This window comes from Lampris incognitus, chromosome 10 (genome assembly GCF_029633865.1).
Source record: "Lampris incognitus isolate fLamInc1 chromosome 10, fLamInc1.hap2, whole genome shotgun sequence".
Lineage (NCBI taxonomy): Eukaryota > Metazoa > Chordata > Actinopteri > Lampriformes > Lampridae > Lampris > Lampris incognitus.
In genome coordinates this window covers 27,561,727-27,584,943 of record NC_079220.1, presented here as the reverse complement: position 1 = coordinate 27,584,943, position 23,217 = coordinate 27,561,727, and the positions used below count along the sequence as shown (strand labels likewise).

The following is a 23,217-nucleotide window of genomic DNA, read 5'->3' as shown; positions in this document are numbered from 1 at the left end:
CTGGCAGAGGTCTCTGAGGTGCTTAAAAAGCTCCTCAGTGGCAAGGCGCTGAGTGTGGATGAGATTCGCCCTGAGATGCTGAAGGCTCTGGACATTGTTGGGCTGTCTTGGTTGATACGCCTCTTCAGTGTCGCGTGGAGGTCGGGAACAGTACCTGTGGAGTGGCAGACTAGGGTGGTGGTTCCCATATTCAAAAAGGGGGACCGGAGGGTGTGCTCCAATTATCGGGGCATCACATTGCGCAGCCTCCCTGGAAAAGTCAACTCTAGGGTGCTTGAAAGGAGGCTCTGACTGATTGTCAAACTTCAGATCCAGGAGGAACAATGCGCATTCCATCCTGGCCGTTGAACAACAGACCAACTCTTTACCGTTGCGGAAGTGCTGAGGGAGGCATGGGAGTTTGACCAGCCAGTCTACATGTGTTTTGTGGACTTGGACAAGGCTTACGACCGTGTACCCCGGGGTACTCTGTGGGGGGGTACTGCGGGAGTATGGAATACCGGAGCAGTTGCTACAAGCCATCCGGCCCTTGTATAACTAAAGTGAGAGCTGTGTCCACATTCCTGGCACAAAGTCAAACACGTTTTCAGTGGGTGTCGGACTCTGCCAAGGTTGTCCCTTGTCTCCGATTCTGTTTGTGATATTCATGGACAGGTTCTCAAGGTGCCACCAAGGTGAGGAGTGTGTCCGTTTTGGGAACCTCAGAATTGCATCTCTGCTCTTTGCAGATGATGTGGTTTTGTTGGCTTCATCAGAACACGACCTCTGGCACGCACTGGAGTGGTTTGCGGCTGAGTGTGAAATGGCTGGGATGAGAGTCAGCACCTCCAAGTCTGAGGCCATGATTCTCTACTGGAAAATGGTGGATTTCTCCATCCGGGTTTGGGATGAGTTGTTGCCTCAAGTGAAGGAGTTCATCTCAGAGTCTTGTTCACGAGTGAGGGTAGGATGGAGTGGTAGATTGATAGGTGGATTGGTGCAGCATCAGCAGTAATGCGGACGTTGTACCGGACCATTGTGGCGAAGAGGGAGCTGAGCCAGGAGGCAACACTCTCAAGTTACCAGTCAATCTTCGTTCCAATCCTCACCTATGGTCATGAGCTTTGGGTAGTGACCGAAAGGGTGAGATCGCGGATACAAGCAGCTGAAATGAGTTTCCTCCGTAGGGTGCCTGGGCTCAGCTTTAGAGATAGGGTGAGGAGCTTGGACATCCGGAGGGAGCTTGGAGTAGAGCCGCTGCTCTTTTGCATCGAAAAGAGCCAGTTGAGGTGGTTTGGGCATCTGATTAGGGTGCCTCCTGGACGCCTTCCTTTGGAGGTTTACTGGGCACGGCCAACTGGGAGGAGACCCCGGGGTAGATCCAGAACGCACTGGAGGGACTACATGTCCAATCTGGCCTAGGAACGCCTTGGGATCCCCAGGAGGAGCTGGAGGGTGTTGCTGAGGAGAGGGACGTCTGGAGGGCCCTACTTAGCTTGCTGCCATCGCAACCCGAACCCGGAAAAGCAGCTGAAGATGAGATGAGATGAGATGAGATAGTAGCTGAATTAACTTAAGAGTAGGTGAGAAGGAGTAGGAAAAAATAAGAGTATACTACCTCCTACTCCTTTTCGAACATGTAACAAATAATTTGATGTATATGGAGAATTGTTCGCTGAGTTTGATGTGTGGATTTGTCGATTACTTCAGATTATTGGCAGTATATTATTTGTGTTAATTATTGCTTGTTTACATGTTTGAAATAAATCATCATTGATTCATTTACGTTGAATTGTTCTGTAAGGCAGTGGCTAACTGTGCTGTTACCGGCACATTATTTGCTCAGGCTGTATATTGTTAACTTGACTCACGGCAATTATTCTCACGTAATTCACTTTAGCCTGAGCAAATAAAGTGCTACACTGTAGCCTCCAAACATAAGTCAAAATATGACAAGGGTAACTATGAATGTTCGCTGTGAAAATAAAAGCTTACCTCAAGTAAAAGCTACCTCAAGTTTTAGAAGACACATTCGCTGGCGTTATGTTTTTCCCACCCGCATTTTTCAAAGACCCGCTCTAAACCTGCCCTATTTTGCATCTGATTGACTAGTACCCATTGCCTCTGTTGGTTAGGGTAGGGTTATGGTTAGCCAATCAGAGGCAGAGTAGGGGCGGGTCTTAGTGAAATGCAGGGTTAGGGTTAGTGAAATTCATGTGGGAAAAAATAACGTCATTCACCAAGCGTGTCTTCAAGTGGACGTCACGTATCAGACAAGATCAAAGTTAGCTGATTGGCCCATTGAAATGCCATAGAAGTTACTAAAACTACACTATTTATTGGACAATCCAATAAGGTTGATGCTAGCCTGGATCGGTAGGAAGGACACTCTCAGCAAAGACAGATAATGTGCAGTCTCATTCTCACTCACTCAGAACCCACCTCACACACACACACACACTTTTTTTTAAAACTCCAGATCTTCACGATACACTTGAATAACCTGGTTGACACTAAAAACATTAAAAACGACGATTGTCGCCAAAAGGTGATGGGTTTTCAGGTGTGTTAAATATTATTTGACGTTTGGAAAGTTTGCATATAGATACCTGCTGTTAAAGTGGGTAATTGACATTCCATGATCTGTCTTGGGGTCGGCCCCCCCTAGTCGAGCGGCTAGCGATGTCACCTTGTGGTGCGGTACATCCCGAATCAATTCTCGCATTGGGCAAGAAAATAGCTTGGTTACAGAAGTTAGCTTGGTGGCTAGCCCTGTGATCGCCTGGCGGCCTGTCCAGGGTGTCTCCCCGCCTGCCACCCAATGACTGCTGGGATAGGCTCCAGCATCCTCGCTACCCTGAGAGCAGGATAAGCGGTTTGGGTAATGGATGGATGGATGATCGGTCTTAACCTTCCTATTAAAGTGATCATCTGTGTAGTAACGGCAGTTGTTGAGGTTGTTGAAAGAAATTATTCCTGGGGTCAATATTTTGTCCAAATTCACATGTATTGTTGTAGCGACCGGGGGAGGCGGTTGCTCTGACTGTCGACAGCTCTGCACTGTGGGGCGCGGGGGCTCATTGGACTGTTAATTTTCGGGTTGTAATTGTTATTTATGTGTTCAAATGTTGTGTTCATGTTTTTGATTGTTTTTGTTTTGCTGTTTGACTCGGACTGGGTAGACAACCATTTGACTGACTGACTGTAGAACCATGACTGTTAGTTGTATGTTGAATCACAACCTTGGTAGGGGAAGCCATTGTTCGGCAACCATGGGGAGGGGCAGAATAAAGGAGCACTCCTGGGGTCGTGCGGTGTATGGGACACAGGAGCTGCCATTCTGAATGAATCCTTGCCTCTCCTTTCTTGTCAGTTCCGTTCGGTTCTGACGGAGTGTTAAAATTAAACGGCACTTTCGGGGTCATGCAGTTTATGGGACATGAGAGTTGCGAATAAGAGATCTCTATCTCTCCATTCTTCCACGCCGGCTCACCACATTATGTTCAGTGTATTCTGAAGTTTCAAGATTCCAACTGTCACACTTTTCATAAAGGCCTCCAGTTCTCTGCTGCTGCCTTGTGAGTTTATACAGTTGATCTCGTTGTCATCAGTGCTGGAAAATTTGTATTACCTTCTTTGCAAGGCTCATTTTCTGCTGCTTTACTATTTAAACAATCAATTTCTTTACAAGGGGGCAGCACGCTGGCGCAGTAGTTAGCGCAGTCGCCTCACAGTAGAAGGTCCTGGGTTCGAGGCCCGGGGTAGTCCAACCTTGGGGGTCGTCCCGGGTCGTCCTGTGTGGAGTTTGCATGTTCTCCCCGTGTCTGCGTGGGTTTCCTCCGGGGGCTCCGGTTTCCTCCCACAGTCCAAAAACATGTAGGTCAGGTGAATCGGCCATACTAAATTGTCCCTAGAGGTGTGTGTGTGTGTGTGTGTGTGTGTGTGTGTGTGTGTGTGTGTGTGTGTGTGTGTGTGTGTGTGTATGTCGGCCCTGTGTGACAGTCTGGTGGCCTGTCCAGGGTGCCTGCTGCCCAATGACTGCTGGGATAGGCTCCAACATCCTCGCGACCCTGAGAGCAGGATAAGCGGTTTGGAAAATGGATGGATTTCTTTACAAGGGTCCATCATCATTCCAGTCCATAGTCAGTCACTCTATGCTCTTAGTGAGCTGTCATAAGTTCAAGTAATCACCCATTTTAAATTAGTAATGTTCAGTTATTTCATTACCTTTGTGTGCTGCTCTCTTAGGAGTTGTCATCACTATTACTTATCTAATTCTGCAATCTCCCTGATGATCACTTTTCCCTCCTGGTGACCCATTCAGTTTAATGAAAACCTTGCAATTTGCTGTCTACGTCGATTGGGTCTTGTTCTGTTTTCTCAGGAATCGCGCCTGTCTTGCAATGTCAGCATTTTTCTTTTTAAGGTGTTTGTTCACATACACGTTGGATTCCTTCAGCTTTCTCCCTTGTCTGAGCAGTGCATGTTTTTGTTTTGTGTTCGTAAAGTGAATTATTATTGCAGGTTTCTCACCTTCTTTTTTTTTTTTCGGGGGAGAGGATGACACTCCTCAATACTCTTGCTGTCCACAGATATGCCTTTGCTGTCAAAGAAAGTGATCACCTGTTGCTCAAAGGAGTCCAGTTCAGGTTCGGTGTGCTCTCCACCCGAAGCTACCGCAGCCCTGGCATATGATCGGTGTCTGATTTCAAGCCCACTAACAATTGGATCGTTTATGCAGGAATACTGCTCCAGGTCTGCTAATCGACCTTCCAAGAGGGCAATCCTCTTGTCCTTCTCTGCATTCTGTCTTTTCAGTTCCTTAATCTTTGCCTGATATCAGACAGAATTGTCAGCTCGTTACACTCCATTTCCATCTTCAGTTTGACATTGCCTCCACTCTAACCGATTTGGGTTGGGGAGGGGGATTCAACTTTCCCTAACCAATCACTAAGCGACTAATTTATCCACCTGAATCTATCATCTTTTTAAGTTGACGCTGATGCGTAGCCATGGCAACATACTGGTTTTGCCGGGGTTTTAAGAGCGGAGCGGAGCAAATTAAAAATAAACTAAGATGTCGGGCAATGTTGAGAAGACATGCCGTCTAACGCTTGACAGTCGCGTTCGTCCTGCCCATGGTGCTGATTGGCTAATCGTTAGTCCCCATGCAGCACTCATTGGATAATCGCTTTTTCAACCGAGAAACTGCTGTTTCATGTCATAATGCCAGACCAGAAGAATCAGACAAGTCGGTGGAGTGGACAGATTCAAAGGTTTTGACACAGGCAATTAATCTCTCCCATCAAATCCATTAAGATTTTCTGTTGTTTAGAGATACTAGTTGCAATCTCTTCCGACAAAGTCAAGCGATTTCTTTATTTCCTCGATTCCCATAATTGCTCAACTTTTCTTAAGCGGCATTTCGTTTATTTAGTGCAACATATGTGTGAAAGACTAAACAACGCCCACAAAAAAGACAAAGCAAAGTTTCACAACGTCTCCATACAAGCACCGCACCGCAAACCCAGGAAGGTAGCTGGCTACCAGCAGCAACCACAGCAGGCTAGGAACAGTCAAGCTAACGAGGCTAGCTTGCCGGCTCACACAACATTTTTTCAAGTCCGTGTTCTAGAATCAGTGTAAATATCATTAAATGCAGTAATACAATTCTGGCAGCACGCTGGTGCAGTGGTTAGTGCGGTCGCCTCACAGCAAGAAGGTCCTGGGTTCAAGCCCTGGGGTAGTCCAACCTTGGGGGTTGTCCCCGGGTCATCCTCTGTGTGGAGTTTGCATGTTCTCCCAGTGTCTGTGTGGGTTTCCTCCGGGTGCTTCGGTTTCCTCCCACAGTCCAAAGACATGTAGGTCAGGTGACTAAGCCGTACTAAATTGTCCCTAGGTGTGTGTGTGTGTGTGTGTGTGTGTGTGTGTGTGTGTGTGTGTGTGTGTGTGTGTGTGTGTGTGTGTGTGTGTGTGTGTGTGTGTGTGTGTGTGTGTGTGTGTGTGTGTGTGTGTCAGCCCTGTGATGGCCTGGTGGCCTGTCCAGGGTGTCTCCCCGCCTGCCGCCCAATGGCTGCTGGGATAGGCTCCAGCATCCCCGCTACTCCGACAGGAGGATAAGCGGTTTGGATAATGGATGGATGGATTACAATTCTGAACCAGAAAATGTAACCCTAGTATCTTGTTGACAGTCAGTTACCTTTACTGTCTTTTTGTATCTATTTTTTTATGAAATTACTCGATGTAGCAAGTTACTGACCATAGTAGATCTGAAATGGCATTAGAATTGTAAATATCAGTGGTGTTTCTCTATAAGTGGGATCATTTGTAAAAGGAGGAAAAAAAAACTTTTTTTTTAAATCCATGCTCAATAATCCAGGCAAGGAAATCACAGTAAATTGAATCAGTTCATTTATATGGGGATACCTGCAGTCAGTTGAGACTAAAGAGGTCACTTAGGTGAGTGATGGGGACGTCCGGGTGGCATGGCGATCTATTCCATTGCCTACCAACACTGGGATGGGCGGTTTGAATCCCTGTGTTACCTGTAGCTTGGTTGGGTGTCCCTACAGACACAATTGGCTGTGTCTGCAGGTGGGAAGCCGGATTTGGGTATATGTCCTGGTCGTTGCACTAGTGCCTCCTCTGGTCGTTCGGGGCGCGTGTTCAGGGGGGAGGGAGACCTGGGGGTAAAAGCGTTATGCGCTGTGTCCCCCTGGTGAAACTCCTCACTGTCAGGTGAAAAGAAGTGGCCGGCGACATCACATGTATCGGAGGAGGCATGTGTTAGTCTGCATCCCTCCCCCGATCAGCAGCGGGGTTGGAGCAGCGATCGGGATGGCTCGGAAGAGCGGGGTAACTGGCCGGATACAATTGGGGAGGAAAATCCAAAAAAAAAAAAACATGATTGATGAAACATTTTTCTCAATAAACATTGTGTCCAGATGAAGTGATTCAACTTTCTGTAAGGAGAAAAAATATTTTTGAGAGCATTTGTAGCAGGATATATATTTTCAAATATATTTTTTCCTGTGCTTACTTTAGTAAAATGCTGAAGTATTAAAGGCATGTCTATAGGTGCCATGTCTATAGAGTAATGATAGTAGTAATCTATAGTAAATGGTTACTGTTGCGATCTAACTGTCAAGACTTATCAGTACTTTCAGGTTTTGCCGTTTAAAGATACAAGTTTCAGAAATGGCCTGAGTTTAAGTGATAAGGAGTTGATGAGTTGTAAGAATGTAAGAATTTGTAACCACTATTGCCCTTGTCATGGTTCATAACTTTTTTTTTCTTTTCTTTTTTTTCTTTTTGGTCAGGTTATCCTCAGGTTTTAGATTTGTCATTTACAAAAATGACTTGAATAGTAACATCTTTGTTCTCTTTTTGTCTTGTAGGTTCCTTGCCCTGACATCATTACGCCTACTGTTCCTAATGGCTTCAGGCCTGGTTGTGATTGTCTGTGTCGATACCTGGAGAAATAAGATCTGGCCACAGATCAGAGGTGTCGCAAGTAACTTTTAATTGGTTTCTCTGTTTGTATTCAGCTCCTGGGTCTTTACGCTTTTTTGATTGCCTTGGTCTTGTTAATTCAAAATATAGAGCTAGTTCATCCTTCCTTTAACACTAGCACGACCAAGGCTGTCATTTTGACGGTTTTCGATTTTCAAAGTTTTATAACTTTGTGGGGGAAAAAGATACAGACCTGCCACTCCCTGACTGCTCCTAAAATTGCATATATTTGCATTAAATGAGTTTTAGATCAATTGCAAAAAGAAAAGTTATAAGATCTACCTCAAATGACCATGAGCCATCAAAAAGACGGCTCGTAATTTGCATGTGATCGTGCACGTCACTATGACATGTGTTGGTCGCATCATTTCCTTCGCAAAGTTCATTGTTCTGTCCTAGAAACACACCATGACTACCACCAAGGTGTTGCAGTATTTACAGGCGTTGGACAGTGGCCATTTTAAATTGTTTGAAAAATAGTATTAACATTGTTAAAATTTTAATTTTGGTGTCAGTCGTTTCTTAACAGACATACTAACATATGCAATGCATTAATACCTTAATTAGGTATTTATCTTGACAAAATATAGAGTTTAAAAACCGTGTGCATTCAAGTTCAACCATGTCTCTCTGAAGTTTAAATTGTTTAAAAATAGTGTTATAGTTGTTAAAATGTTAATTTTGGTGTCAGTTGATTCCTAACAGACATACTAACACATGCAATGCATTAATATCTCACTTGGGTATTTATCTTGACGAGTTTAAAAACTGGCAGTCATTTTGATGGCCCATGGTTGTTTTAGGTAGGAGTGAAATCCTGGTTGTTCTAGTGTTAAAGATTTTCTGTGATGTACTTAAAGTATCTAGGTAGATGTGCAGTGTCTTGTGCAAACCTGCACTTTGGATGTTGCAAGTGTTACTTTTTATGTGAGATATAATTAGCCCTGCCCTTAACCATTTTTTTCCAAATGAACTTTCATTAAATACTGTAAAATATTAACTAGGCTGATCAGCTGAATCAAGGTGAAAATGTGGACTTGTAGAAGAATGAGGGATTTCCAAGTGTTGAAACTTGGATTTTACAGAAAGGAGGGCAAAAGTTTTGTACACTCAGTATCTGTTTCTTTTTGTATAAGATAATGATATGCAGGGTGCTTTGTGAGTTGACTCAAAGTCATGGATGTTCTTTCTTTCCTACAGTCAGAAAACTGGATGAATCGGAAAATGAAAGGTATGTTACTGCAACTTCAGTGCCATATCTATCATCAGCCACCAGACAGTATATCCACAGAGGTGATGGTTATGAGGAAGAAGAGGTGAAGGACGCTGGTAACATTGCCTTTTCTTTACAGCTGGGGTCTGGTGCAGCCCGGAGTCCTCAGTGTGCCTGAAATGTGTCACCACCTTGCTGAGGCCTGGGTGAGCGGAACAGCTTTAACACTCAGCGTGGTGCAGTACAAACGGCTAAATCCAGGCAAGGTAAAGCTCACAACCTGCTATCTTCTGTGACACTCAGCTAGTATTTATTAAATTTAACACGAACCATCAAAATTAATCAATAATCTGGGAAGTTTCAGCTGTAGGCATTGCGTGCACACATTGTTGCTGACTCAGTTGCCTGTATATTTGTATTCATTAAGTTTTGCGCTCTGACCTGTGGAGTCTTTACCTGTCTGGCTGTGGTTGGACGTTACATCCCTGGATTGGTGCTTTCTTACTCGGCTGGTAAGTGCAGTTCTGACTTCGCAATTCAAGTCTCATTTAGAGGCCCTTGTTAAAAATGCATGGGTGGTGAAACCAGATCTTTGGGGCCCTGGTTTCTGAGGTGATTAAAACCATGGTGCGATATACAGGCAGGGAGGGAAAGTTGGAGAGAGCGAGGGAGCTATGGTGCTAAGGATGTCATGCTGAGAAAGGGCTAATCGCCTAACATCCAATGCAGAGTGTAGAGCCAGGGACAGAAGTCCTGCCAGGCCACTCCACTCTAACATCTCCTAACAGTCTACAGTAGTTTGTACATGTTAACACGTACTTACTTTATTTTCTCGCTCTCTCAACCACTTAATGCAGTCACTCTCTCTCTCTTTTCCTGCCTACCTCACTCAGTCTGTTTTTTTTATTCAAGTTGAGCTCATCCATGGGCTTATGTGGGCGTGTCAGGGCTGACTGAGGAGGGTAACTCAGACTCTAAAATTTGGAGTTAATTCTGCATTTACCACAAATGAATTTGTTGTCTTTGCATTCCTTGTTGCAAGTAATAAAGTGGAAATCATCTTTTTTTGTCTCTGAGGTTCTTTTATTCTTTCCCTCAAGTGTTGGCTATTCTCCTTGCCCCACTGGCAGCCTACCACAGGATTTTGCAGCATGTGTGCGTGAGGCTGGAGCCAGTCATGCAGCGGCTGGATTTCAGTGTTCGTGGATATATGATGAGCAAACCCATTGATAATCAGTGTAAGTAGCACGTCTTACATTCATTATAATTAACACTAGTGTTTTCCTAGTCTTATGACACAACACCTGAATAAGACTGCACTTTCAAAGGTTGGAATAAAAGTTAGATAATGAGATCTTGCAGAAGTAGATGCATGCATTTGATAGGCTCTAAGTTAAAAAAAAAAAAAATACAACCTGCACTCACCCCTGGAAACAGGACCTTGTTTTTTTTTTTTTTTTACAGCCTGGGTAAAAGCATTATTTTGCATAGATACACGGGGATTAAAGTTCTCCGTCACTACGACGGATTATCGTCAATTGGATTCCAGAGAGGCCATGTGTGAGATCAGTGCAGGGTTTTCCTTATAGCATAACACCCGCGCCTAATAATTTTCTGCGCAGCACCTAAACCGAATGAATGGAAAAAGTATGCTGAAAGTTCTCTACCAAAGGATACCGTATTGGCCCTAATATAAGACAATTTTTTTTCTGAAACTTGGGTTTAAAAAAGTGTGTGTGTGTGTGTGGGGGGTTCTTATATTTCAGGACTAAACAATTACGTGTTCATTGTGCTGCCCCTTTAAGAGAGTTGACAGAGTGTTGGCTGTGTGACACTGTGTGTTATGTGGACTCAGCAGTTTCATTTGTACTGAAAAGCCTTCGAAGCACAGGTTGTCTAGCTTGTATGTAGGATTTTCAGTGTTAAGTTAGCATTCATGCTAACCACTGGTTGACTGTAATAGCTAATTAATGATAGTCTTAGCACATGTTGATGATTTAGTGTTTGTTGGTGTGAGCATGAGGCAAACACATTATATTTGTGAATTTTTATCTTTATTACGTATGTATTTCACTTTCAGTCCTTCTGATAAACATCTTAAATTGACAAGTTGTCTCCTGGATGTTTATTGAACCTGTTTCACTCTCTGCCAAGCTAGCAACCATGTTTACGTTTTAGTAAGGGCAGAATATTCATTCATAACAACAGATATTATTTTTGAATGGAGAGAATACCAGAGAAACTTCAGTATTTTACACAGCGTTTCATTATGGTTTGTTTGTTTAAGTACAAAAAAAGAAAGACTTGGACTGGGAAAAAAAATTAGCCAGAAGATTAGTTCTTTATTTATTTGTTTGTTTGTTTGCTTTAATCCCTGGATGCAGTGCTAGCAACTTTACTTTGTAGGTTTAAGTGGCAGTAGACAGCTTTCCAACTCCCCCAGTGTTTCCAAGAGGTATTATTGTTTGCACTGCTGCAATCGTTTTCCGTTTATTAGCAGTATGGCTACTGTCCAAAGTAAGAAACAACCGTAAGGATCCATATTTGAACTAGAAACCCCGGTCTCAGTGCTACGATAAAGGCAGAGTAAAACACCCAGTAGTATTAATAAGTAGGCAGGTTGTGTTATTTACTGATCCAGTAGAAAGAATGCCAACTGAATATCGGTTTGGAACCCTCTCAAGTCCCGGGTGTTGTATCAAACTCGTTTCCCTTTTGAGATCTGTTTTCCCCTAGCCAGAGTTCAATACAACACCAGAATGCTTGATTAACTGTAACCAAACCTAACCCTAAGCTTAACTTAATGTTTACCTTAACCTAATCATAACCGATAGCTAACCTGTTTCCATGCGAACGCTTTCGTCTGGCTAGGGGGAAACAGATCTCAACGGGAAAATAGAGTTCAATACAACACCAGAACACTCTGCAGGGCTGTCTAAGGTTCAGTCACCCCCCCCCTTTTCTCCCCAATTGTACCCGGCCAGTTACCCCACTCTTCCGAGACAGACCCAGTCATTGCTCCACCCCTCTGCTGAGCCAGGAAGGGCTGCAGACTTCCACATCATCAGTTCAGAATCAAGAATCAGTTCAGAATCAAGCAAGTTACAGTCCATTTTGTAGTGAAGTCTGCATCTCGCAATGCACATTGTATTTGTTTACTAGCAGATCTAAACTGCCCCATGGCGGCCACGCAGACGCATAGTGGCGACATACAGCAGCGGCCAATGAGGTATGGCTGGCTGCCCCAGTTACGTATGACGAAAATACATTGGTGCAAGCCCACCCAAAACCCATAGAGATTGCATTGCAGTTTCTGCAGTTTGAAAAAAATTGCCTTAACATGGTAGTCTATCAGAGCGATCTGGGCGATTTTCAACTAGACTGAAAGGGCGGTACTCCACAGAACACAACTTGACGCTGATTGGACGATGATATTCAGAGGCAGAACAAACTGTCTAGAACAGTCACAGCTAGCGTAGCACTGTAGTAGAATGTGATAGAAAAATTCCTTCTCCCTTTCCTTTGGTGGTGTGTCGCTTGACCGCCCTAAGGAACAAACCGCCCAGTGCTGGTGTGAATGAATAAGTTCCAAGTATGACAGAACACAATGGAATACCAGCTCAATGCTCCATCCAGGTGCAAGTTTATTGGTTTCAAGCATGACGACAACTCGGTGTTTCTGTGGATTTCTACCCATGTTTAAGTTTGGGTGGCACGGTGGTGCCGTGGTTAGCGCTGACGCTTTACAGCAAGAAAGTCCTGGGTTCGAACCCCGGGGTTGGCCAACCTTGGGGTCATCCCAGGTTGTCCTCTGTGTGGAGTTTCCCCCACCATCAGAAAGACATGCATGTTAGGGTTAATACTCCTGTCTGTGCCCCTCACCAAGGCAATGGAAAGATGAACTGGAGTTGGTCCCCGGGTGCTGCACGGCGGCTGCCCACTGTTCCTAGCTACACAGCTAGGATGGGTTAAATGCAGAGCGTAATTTCCCCACAGGGATTAATATAGTATTTTTTTAAAAAAGGTTTGCTTTGAAGCTCTCCATACCTCAAATCTACAGTGTGATTTGGGTCTACCCTCACATGACTAGTGTTTGCCAATCTTATTCCTTTTACATTAATACATGTCACGCATCCCATTTTCAATATTAAGTTCAATATTAAAATCCTTTTATTGTCAAACTGTTAGTTATACACAAACAGTGCAGTGCAATAGACATTTTTTATAAACCTTGGTCTGCATGTGTGTCTGTTTACTTTGCAGTCCTCCGTAAGCCTATCCACGGTGTGGCCTCAAATGAAGCCAGTGACAGTGAGGAGGAGTTGGCTGCTTTCTGCCCAACGGTAATTTATCTGCTCCAATTCAGAAGCTGCTCAGTGTTACTCTGTTTTTGGGTTTTTCCCTCTTTTTCTCCGCAACTGTATCCGGCCAATTACCCCATTCTTCCGAGCCGTCCCGGTTGTTGCTCCACCCCCTCTGCCGATCCAGGGAGGGCTGCAGACTACCACATACCTCCTCCGATACATGTGGAGTCGCCAGCCGCTGCTTTTCCCCTGGCAGTGGGGACTCTCACCAGGGGGACGTAGCAAGTGGGAGGATCACGCTATTCCCCCCTGTTCCCCCTTCCCCCTGAACAGGCGCCCCGATCGACCAGAGGAGGCACTAGTGCAGCGACCAGGAGACATATCCACATCCAGCTTCCCACCCGCAGACACGGCCAATTGTGTCTGTAGGGACGTCCAACCAAACTGGAGGTAACATGAGGATTTGAACCGGCAATCCCTGTGTTGGTAGACAACGGAATAGACTGCTACGCTATTCTGAAGCCCTGCTCAGTGTTACTCTTACACTGCCACAGTTTCAATGGACAGTCGAATTGTTATTGAACGTGGTCTAGTTTATTCTTTCTACTGTTGCAATAATAAGGCTGTGACAGACAAATAAGGATTTTTGTCTTTGGGAGCCTTTAAATATAAACATTTTTCTTTTTAAAGGCTTTCAGCAAATTTTGCTATCAACCAATTTTGACAACAGCTTAACTGAAAGCACTTTAAACCTTAAAAGAGGTATAGTTGTTCAACAAAATGCATGATCTTGGCTCTTTCTAGATTTAAGCATAATTCTAAAATTGAAGCTGCTTTTTATAAGGCTTAACAAGTTCATGGGCACTTTTGAAGAATGTTAACATCAGTCTGAATAGGTTGGACATTAATATGTAGCATTTGTGAAATTTAACTTTTTCCTGTGCCTTTTTTTTTTTTTATGGATTAAGTTTTGTCCTTTATAGTGTACAACAAAATTGACAGGGAATTGCAGTTTTTAGCAATGGTTGAAGCCAAGTGTTGAACCAGCCGATAGCTGTTTGACAACCACTGTTTTCGCACACTGTTGTGATCACTTGTTATGACTTCAGAATAAGTTTATTGCTCTTCAATCTGTTGTCTTTCACAGTTTGACGATGCTGTTGTTGCCAAGGAACTTGCATTGACTGACTCTGAGCACTCTGATGCTGAGGTGTCCTATACTGACAATGGAACTTTCAATCTGTCCCGTGGTCAGACCCCACTCACAGAGGGTTCTGAAGGCACGTACTCACTCATTAAAGATGCTTACGTTGTTTTATTGTCATTAACTGCAGAACTAATTGGTAATTGACCTGTCCTTGACTCTCTTTTTCTCTCATAAATCAGACCTTGACAGACACAGTGACCCCGAGGAATCCTTTGCTCAGGACCTCCCAGACTTTCCCTCTATAAACCCTGATGTCACCCTAATGGATGATGACGATGACACCAGCATTGGGCTGCCTAGTTTGGGCCCATCTGGGCTGCCTGGGCATCGAGCTTCCGTGCTGGATGTGGATGCCCACCTGGACTCGGACCAGGAGGACCTGGACGCTGAGCTCTCCCTCAGCGGACTGCCACCAGCTTCTGACTTCACAAGTAACTTGGCTGGGGTCATTACCAGCAATATGATCCAAGCAGCACTGATTGGGGCTATGCAGCCTCGGCCCCCTGCTGCCCAGCGTAGAGAAGGCCCTCCCAGGGCTGGGGCTCACCGAAGCTACCGTAAGCAGTCCAGCTCTGAGCTGGACACAGACTTGGATGGAGAGGACTTTGAAATGCTGGATCAGTCTGAACTGAACCAGATGGATCCCTTTGGTGGGCGGGGTGAAGGCCAGGGGTCCAACTTCCTCTCCAACCTGCTGGGGAAACCACAATGAGGTGTACGTGTGTGTGTGTGTGTGTGTGTGTGTGTGTGTGTGTGTGTGTGTGTGTCTCCATGACCGGTGTTTATCAGCTCTGTCCATGTGTGTGTGTGTGTGTGTGTGTGTGTGTGTGTGTGCGTGCACGTGCGCACGTGCATGCATGCCTCTTTAGGAGCAATGTAAGTATGTTTATGAGCCGTGTGTGATTTGTGTGTATGAGAGAATATTTTAGGATCTAGTCGCCAGGCTCCTGGTTAGCTTCAGTTGCTATCAATGTGAAGTACTTTGTTTTTGATTTTTCTTGTATTTTTTTCTCTAACTTTTCAACCTCTTCTTTTGTGTTTTTAAACATAAACCAGCATCATCCAGGAACGTTTTGTTTTGTAGGCTGAGCAATAGGAAATGCAACTCAATAATTTAATGGGGGAAAAAAAAGAACCTCAAAACTTTAACTGAACCAGCATAATTCAGACTCTCTCCGGTCTTGTGATTCATGCACCTGTAAGTAATAAGGGTACCTGGTCAATCATCAGGGATGACATCCAACAGCCCCTGTTATGATTTAGTCTTTTCTGCCTTGAGGGCCACAAACACAGGGCTATTTATCATGGGACCAAATGTGACATTCCTGTTAGCATTGACAAGTTTTTTTCAGTCAAGTCAATTTTATTTGTATAGCCCAATATCACAACTTACAAATTTGCGTCAGTGGGCTTTACAGCAACACAACATCCTGTCCTTAGACCCTCTCATTGGATAAGGAACAGCTCCCTAAAAAAAAACCTTTAACAGGGAGAAAAAATAGGAAGAAACCCAGGGAGAGCAACAAAGGAGGGCTCTCTCTCCCAACGTGCTATGGATTTTGTGTTTACACAACACAACATTGGAAGAGGATAAACAGAATTATAATGGAATTATAAAATTTAAGAATTATAATGGAATTATAAAATTTAAGTTTGACAACTTGCACAACTTCCAACTGAAAAAGTTTGAGCAATATCTCTCTGGTGTTGACTTTTTAAACAGTGTTCAAGTGTATTTAATGATTAGAACAGTGGCAAAGAAACCCACACTGAACATTGCTATTTCATTTGTTTACAAAGCAAAAGAATCAATGAAAAACTCTTAACATTTATAGGCACTTTTTTCACAATTTACAATGATCCCTTGGTGGGAAATAGGTCATTTTTAAGAAACCTCAGCTTCATGTTTTTGCTGGTTTGTCAGGTTGTTGTTCAAGGCTGCTGTTCTTCGTCCTTTAAAAACGTGTGGCAGTAGTCTTTTTAAAGACTTTGTGGGGACATTTGATATCACATGTTCACAGAGAGGAATTTGCATCGTTGCATAACATTTCTCTGCGGTAATGGATTTGGAAAGCATTGACTGTTGTCAGAGATTAAGCATAATACACCGTTATGATAAAGGCTTGAGTTACAGATCCAAGATCAAATTCATTTTTGACTTTTTTTTTTCCTCCCACAATTTTATGAAGGCATCATCACACATTTTACTAATCCTTTTAAACGTACATCAGCGTTTGATAGACAGAAAGCCTTAATGTACCGGGGACACGTTATGATGCTGTTTTAATTTCTTATGCTGTCGTGTGTTCATGTGTCTGTTCCTCATGGGCGGGTACGCTTGCTTTTTTTCTGTCAACCTATGGAGGAGTTGAATATGTTTATTTTGTTGTATGCTCAGTTAACATATGTCCATGGTTTATATTTCGGCTGAGCTTTCACAGGTGCTGTCTTTGGTCTGTTTTTTTTTTTTTTTTCAAAATCAAAATTTTAAGACAATTCATGTCATCTCCGTTCCCATTTTGTCATTCAATAATGCTGATCCTTTTAAGGGGAAAAAATAAATATTACTCTATAAACCTTTTACTGTTAGTTGGAAACATGTTTACATTGAAATCTAGTATTCAGACTTAACCCTGGTAGCATTTTTATAAGTGTAAGTATGTAAAGGATAAGTTTGCTTGTTCTCTTAAATATACATATAAAAGAACTCAAGGGTGCAGTAAACATTGTTTTTGTGCTGGTTAGCCTGATTTCCCGGAAGAAAAAAAATTCATTTTTTTCATGTTTTCCTGTTAAAAAGAATACAAAATAGGAAAATAATGTACTTGGTCATTCAAGTTTAAATGAGCCGCAGCTGGGAGTCACTGCAATAGTTTCAAACAATCAGAAGATTGTATAGAAAGAAAAAAATTGCTCAATTACATTGTGTTATTTTGTGAAGAAAATCGCAGCTGTCAGAGATTTATTACAATAGGTAGAACTGCTGGATCCACATTTGTGAAGAAGAAGAAAAAAAATATTGAATGGTTCAGATTTTGAAGAGGTCTAATTTGACTTATTTTGACTACTTGGGTTTGAGCAGGAATGGTCTTCATAGTCGCTCCATCGAGACTCGGTCCCTTACGGTGAGGGGTCTGTAGCTGGTCAACTAGTGTAATGTGCACAGTAGTGTATTTTTCCTCCATGTAACTGGTTTTGATATGTTTTGATGTGTAAATCTTATTAAATAAAATGTTTGCAATTAAGTTTTCAGAGTTTTGGACGTTTTTGTTATGGCTTCTTAGATTTGGCTAATTAGCTTCTTGCTCCTACTTGTTCTTTTTTGGTCTTAAGAAAATGTTTAACCTGTCAGATCAAAATAGCTTTAACATGTACAACAGTTGTTAGATCTTTGTGCAAAGAAAATTATTGTATGAATATAGGATAGTACTGGGCAATATGGAAAATATTACACTTATCATGAATTCATACACAATATTGATACATGAATATCTACTTATATATGCAAAAATAGCCTGTTAAATCTTCATCACACTGAGCTGTTTGTTATTGTAAAGTATGATATCAAATATTTCAGAACTAATTTGTGAGAAGTTTTAGGTAATAGATTATCATTATTGTTAATTTAGGCAACAAAATTATGTATTATGATGACCAAATGTCATACCAATACAATAACATTGAAATATGTTAAACAATATTAGATTATTGCCCTGTCCTACTCTGGACTTGGGACAAGTGACAACACAAAGAAAAGATAGTGCATGTAAAATCATGCAAGTTGTCAGTGATGCAGGCAATTATATAGGTATCAAATTAATTCGCCCTAAATGTAGATTTAGATCCAAAGGTTTGGACAGCAGCACACAAAACACGGCTTGATGATTGACCTTTATACTGTTATGCTTCGGATGACCACAAAGGGACTGTGGTGTTTGTATAGCACAGGTTGTCAGCCGAAATGATCAGTAAAGGGTACAAAACTGTCTTTACCCCTTTTTCTTAAACATTCCATGGTTTACTGTGCTAAAATATTTGGCCAGATCCAGACCATATTTAAGTAGGGTGATATCTATTTTTTTGAAAGATTATTGCAATGCAGTGACATCTTAATGATTGAAATCCTCAGTGTCACCAGGTTCTGCATTTTCAAAATACTTGTGAAAACACAGTCTTTGAAAAGTTCATGAGCAGACAAAATACTGTATTAAGGAGCTACAGAGAAACATGTGCAGATGAAACCTTTTTTGACAAGCCATCATTTGCAGTTAGGGCCGCCGATTTTTGCAAACAACTTTGTTAAACACAATTCTTGACACAAATGAAAACCAAAGGTAGACATGTTTGGTGTTTTTCCCGTAGTTCTAAACAATGTAGACAAGTTCTTACCCCTGTATAAGTGAACCATTGTTGGACGCCCTCTGAGACCCTCCCCCAAAGGTATCAAAGAATGACACTTTGTAGCGCCACGTCTGGAACAAAGCTACCCAGCATGCATGCCTGCATCGATTTAAAAAATTTTTTTTAACAACTGCATATACAAACAGCTTACACAAAATGGAACAGGTGCATAAAAATATAATAAAAAGAAAAAAGAAGATTGAAATGAAATTACATAAAACACAACAGAAAATATCTTAAAGGGCTAGGGCTTGTTTTGTAAATCATATTCTTCTATTTTACTAGAAAGTGTCATTGCATTCTTCTTTTCCATGAATTTCAGGACTTTCATGTAAGAAAGAAACTCATTGTGAAACACACAAAACTTAGGTTTCACTTTCATATACTTTGACTTGTGTATATAACATTTTCCAAGGATGAGAATGGTGTTCACCAGAAGGTCATCTTGTTTGTTTTCCAAGACAAGTCCATAAATAATGTCCTTGTGAGAGAAGTTTCCAAGTTTAAAAACTTTTGGGAACAACCGGTCATGTGTATCAATCCATAAAGCTTCAGAATACACTGAAAACATAAATGATTAGTCATTTCAATATCATCACAGAATACACAGTTATTAGTTTCGATTCCAAATCGATGTCGTAACAAGTCACTAGATGGATACACTCCATTCAGAATTTTAAATCGGATTTCCTTTCCTTTTGGAGTTACGGGGAATTTTAAATATCTAGTCGGTAACTTTTGAATAGTACATTTTGAATAATGTTGTGAGATTGAGTTTCTGTAATATATAATAGGGTAAGAGATGTAATCAAACATATTCCTAATTGTTTTATTTGGGAGTTTGATTCCATCAAAATCACAGGCTCCGACTTAAAGATTTGGAAGACTAGGGGTGATAGGAGTGGAGTCGGTTAAGATTCCTTTAATCAAACATAAGATAGAATTGGGGATTGCTTTAGTTATGGATATAGATGTGTGACGAGTGCCAGTCAAATCATATTTAAGGCAGAAATTCTCATATGACAAGATACTGCCACTGCTATCAACTATGTGAATCGCCAACCAAATAAATACCTTTCTCCATCCAGTTCTTGTTGTACAGCGACTTGTTTCTAACCATGATGTATCTATTATTCCATATCGGAGTGTTGTGAGGGGTGAAATTATGATTGTATAAAAGGTTCAAATACAAAAGGACCTGCGGATGAAAAAGTGATAATTTAACTGGAAGTCTTTGAATAGTGAAATCGCATTTGAGTAAGAATTCTATACCTCCCAATTTCTTGAAAATTTACCTTGGAATATGGTACCAAAAGTTGTTGTTATTCAGAAACGATTTTAACCAATTGATTTTCAGGATTCCGTTCATAAAACCAAAATCGCTGACTTGTAGGCCTCCATCTTGAAATTCTTTGGTCATCTCTGCTCTCTTAACTTAATGAATTTTCCTCTCCCAAATCTAATCAAAATTAACCTGATTGATTTTTTTTTAATGGCTCTGTTAGGGATAGCAATTGAGTATGCTGGGTAAATGCATCTTGAGATACTTCCCATTTTAGTTAAAAAGATTTGCTGCAATGAGCTAATGTCTCTCAGTAACTATGAGTTAAGTCTAATTTGGCATTCATCTATTACTTTCCACACATTCATATTTTCCCTTTCAGGTGGATCTTTGGATATATATGTATGCCCAAGTATTGAACAGTGGATTTTACAGGAATGTTGTATACCTCTGTTAAATGACTTTGGTGAATTGGCATTTACTCACACTTATTCAAATTTAGTTTTAGACCAGAGGCTTTAGAGAAAGTGTCAATCAGTTGTAGTATCTTTGGGATTTCAGTTAACTACTTCATAAAGATGGTTGTATCATCTGCTAACTGGCTAATAATGACTGTGTCCAAAGCACATCTAACGGGGCAATGTCAGAATTTTTTATTGAGATGAAAAGCATTTCTGTGGCTACTATAAAGAGAAATGGAGAAATGGGACAGCCCTGTTTAACCCCGTGTTTGATCATAAATCGGGGTGATGTGCCACCTGGTAAAGAGACAGCTATTTGTATTTTTATAGAGAGATTCTATAATGTTTTGAAATTTATCCCCAAAACCTAATAACTTTAAACAATGGAAAACAAAAGGGTGCTCAATTGAATCAAATGCTTTGTAAAAGTCAAGAAATAAAATAAAACCATCATCTTCTATCAAATGTCTGTAATCTAAAAGGTCAAGGATTAAGCGAATATTGTTGTGAATGGATCTGCCCTTCATGAACCCAGATTGGGAATCACTTATAATTTTATTTGTTATTTTTTTAATCTATTGACACAAATAAGGGTTAAAATTTTGTAATCATTATTTAGTAATGTCATTGGTCTAAGATTGTCTAATAGTTTGGAGTCCTTGCCAGGCTTGGAATTAAAGTTATTACACCTTGTTTCATTGTTGAAGGAAATGTAATATTTTCAGTTGCTTCAAGTAATATATAAAGGAGTGGATCCTTTAACAAATCCCGAAAATGTCTATAAAATTTTGCAATAAGACCATCATTGCCTGGAGATTTGTCTAATGACAAATTCTTAACTGCTATAATATTGAAATCAGTAGAATTGATATCAGCATTCACACAACTCTGCAAACTCATCATCTATGCGGGGAATAAGATCTTTGATATGGTTTAAGAAAGAGTCAGCATCATCAATAGAAAAGGCTGAGGAATATAATTTACTATAGAAGGAAAGCCCACTAGCTCACAAGTCTCTGCCCTGTCGAAGCTGTTTCAGTATAATGAATGAAGACAGACGCGTGGTGTCAAGTTCAGTAACCGTGTTGGAACAGATACAAGTCCCTGTGTGTGGGGGCCATAGCTTCCTAACTGCTTCCGGTGTATGACAGCCTGGCTAGTCGATTACCTATCACCTAGACCCCGTAACATCAAACATAATCATTTTCAATAGAAAGTGGAAACGCAACAGCATCGCATTAAGATCTTAGAATACAAATAAATTCTGACATAACAATTCTAACCCGAACACAAACATAACAACCAAATTAAAGCCGCAAGCGGCGTTGGGAGGGGTCCAAGCATTGGCAATGTTGCGCCCCCTATGGAGCAATTTGAATGGTTTTGTCCTCATGATCATATACCTTCACCCAACATAAATAATTAACGCTATGATACGTAGGGTCCTTTTATACACCTAGCTTGTAACAGACTACCGTTTCAACATGAAACTAAACCGCTGTTGGTAATGTAATAAAGATTTAAGAATCTTGCTTCAGAAACAGTAGCCTACCCGAGTTTCCAACCAGATATGACAATGTCGGATTACTTGGGTCGCCTGTGTCCTAGAAGATTACCGTAATTTTTTAAAATGTCGTAACACTTCCATTGCTTCAGAAACATGTGCCAGAGTTTCCAAAACTGGACCAGACGGTGTCTGATTTCTTGCGTCCTAGCCGACTGCCGTAAAAAGAAAAAATATGTCGTTATACCCAGGTGTCCTGGCGTGTGGTATGTAGAGCTGCAGCGCTTCCACACCAAATAAGTCAAAAAGCGGGCAAACTATATGACTGACATAGGTGGCCCCAATAGTAAAGTTGTTGAGCACATTGAGATGCATGGGTCGATTAAGTTTTGTGTTGATCTGACTTATGCTGTGGGAGTTATGGCCTTTTAAGCATGACCCTTTGTTATAGCGCCACCATCTGGCTGACATGGGTGATTTGTAGTGCCAGAGTAGTGGGGGGCCGTATGAATGCACCTACCAAATTTGGTCGGTCTAGGACTTATGGTTGCTGAGCCTCAGACACTTTTAGCTGAGAAACCGCGCCCAAACTAATACAAGTCAAAATGGCGGGCAAACTATATGGCTGACATATGTGGTCCCGCTAACAAAGTTGTAGAGCACATTCAGATGCATAGGTCTGTGCAGTTTTGTGTTGATCTGACTTATGGTGTTGGAATTATAGCCTTTTACGCATGACCCTTTGTTATAGCGCCACCATCTGGCTGACATAGGTGATTTGTGGTGCCTGAGTAGTGGGGGGCCATAGGAATCCACGTACCAAAGTTGGTTGGTCTAGGACTTACGGTTGCTGAGCCTCACACACTTTTAGCGGAGAATAATAATAATAATCCTAACAAATACAATAGGGTTCCACCAGCTTCGCTGCTTGGACCCCTAATAACTGTTCCCTAAATTGCCATCTTACTTTTCTTTTCTTTTCAGTCCTTGCTTACAAATTGAGCCTGTCCGGTGGCTTGCACAGCCGTCCCACCTGAGAGCAAGTGTGGGCTCTAGCAGAGTTAGGGTTATGGCTGTGAGCTGGTGAGGTTGGTGGGGAAGGAGTCTCACCCCCAGTTTGCTCATGCCTCAGTTCTGTGCACCTTGCCCTCAGGTCTGGACTATGATCTGGCTCATCCAAGTGAGTGCATGGTGTGTTGTCCTGGTTTAATGTCTGCTCTGCTATGTGCAGATCCACCCTGTTGCGGCAGTAGAGACAGCCACTGACGGCCACCAGATAAGAGCGTGGCACGACTTTTTATAGGCAAATGCCCTGCCTCCAACATCCTGTGTGGTCACCCAGCAGTGGTTTCAT

The 23,217-nt window shown here is 42.0% G+C and overlaps 1 protein-coding gene across 1 annotated transcript in view; it reads left to right on the top strand.

Annotated features, from left to right (window-relative positions):
* The window catches only part of retreg3 (reticulophagy regulator family member 3), a 29,368-nt gene extending 11,914 nt beyond the window's left edge, over window positions 1–17,454 (top strand). Inside the window, exons 3-10 of the mRNA XM_056287784.1 lie at window positions 7,377–7,483; window positions 8,692–8,722; window positions 8,844–8,970; window positions 9,132–9,216; window positions 9,805–9,942; window positions 12,968–13,047; window positions 14,156–14,288; window positions 14,395–17,454. Coding sequence (XP_056143759.1) covers window positions 7,377–7,483; window positions 8,692–8,722; window positions 8,844–8,970; window positions 9,132–9,216; window positions 9,805–9,942; window positions 12,968–13,047; window positions 14,156–14,288; window positions 14,395–14,927 — 1,234 coding nt within the window. The 3' untranslated portion in view covers window positions 14,928–17,454. The remainder of the gene's footprint in view (window positions 1–7,376; window positions 7,484–8,691; window positions 8,723–8,843; window positions 8,971–9,131; window positions 9,217–9,804; window positions 9,943–12,967; window positions 13,048–14,155; window positions 14,289–14,394) is intronic.
* Window positions 17,455–23,217: the final 5,763 nt, after the last annotated feature.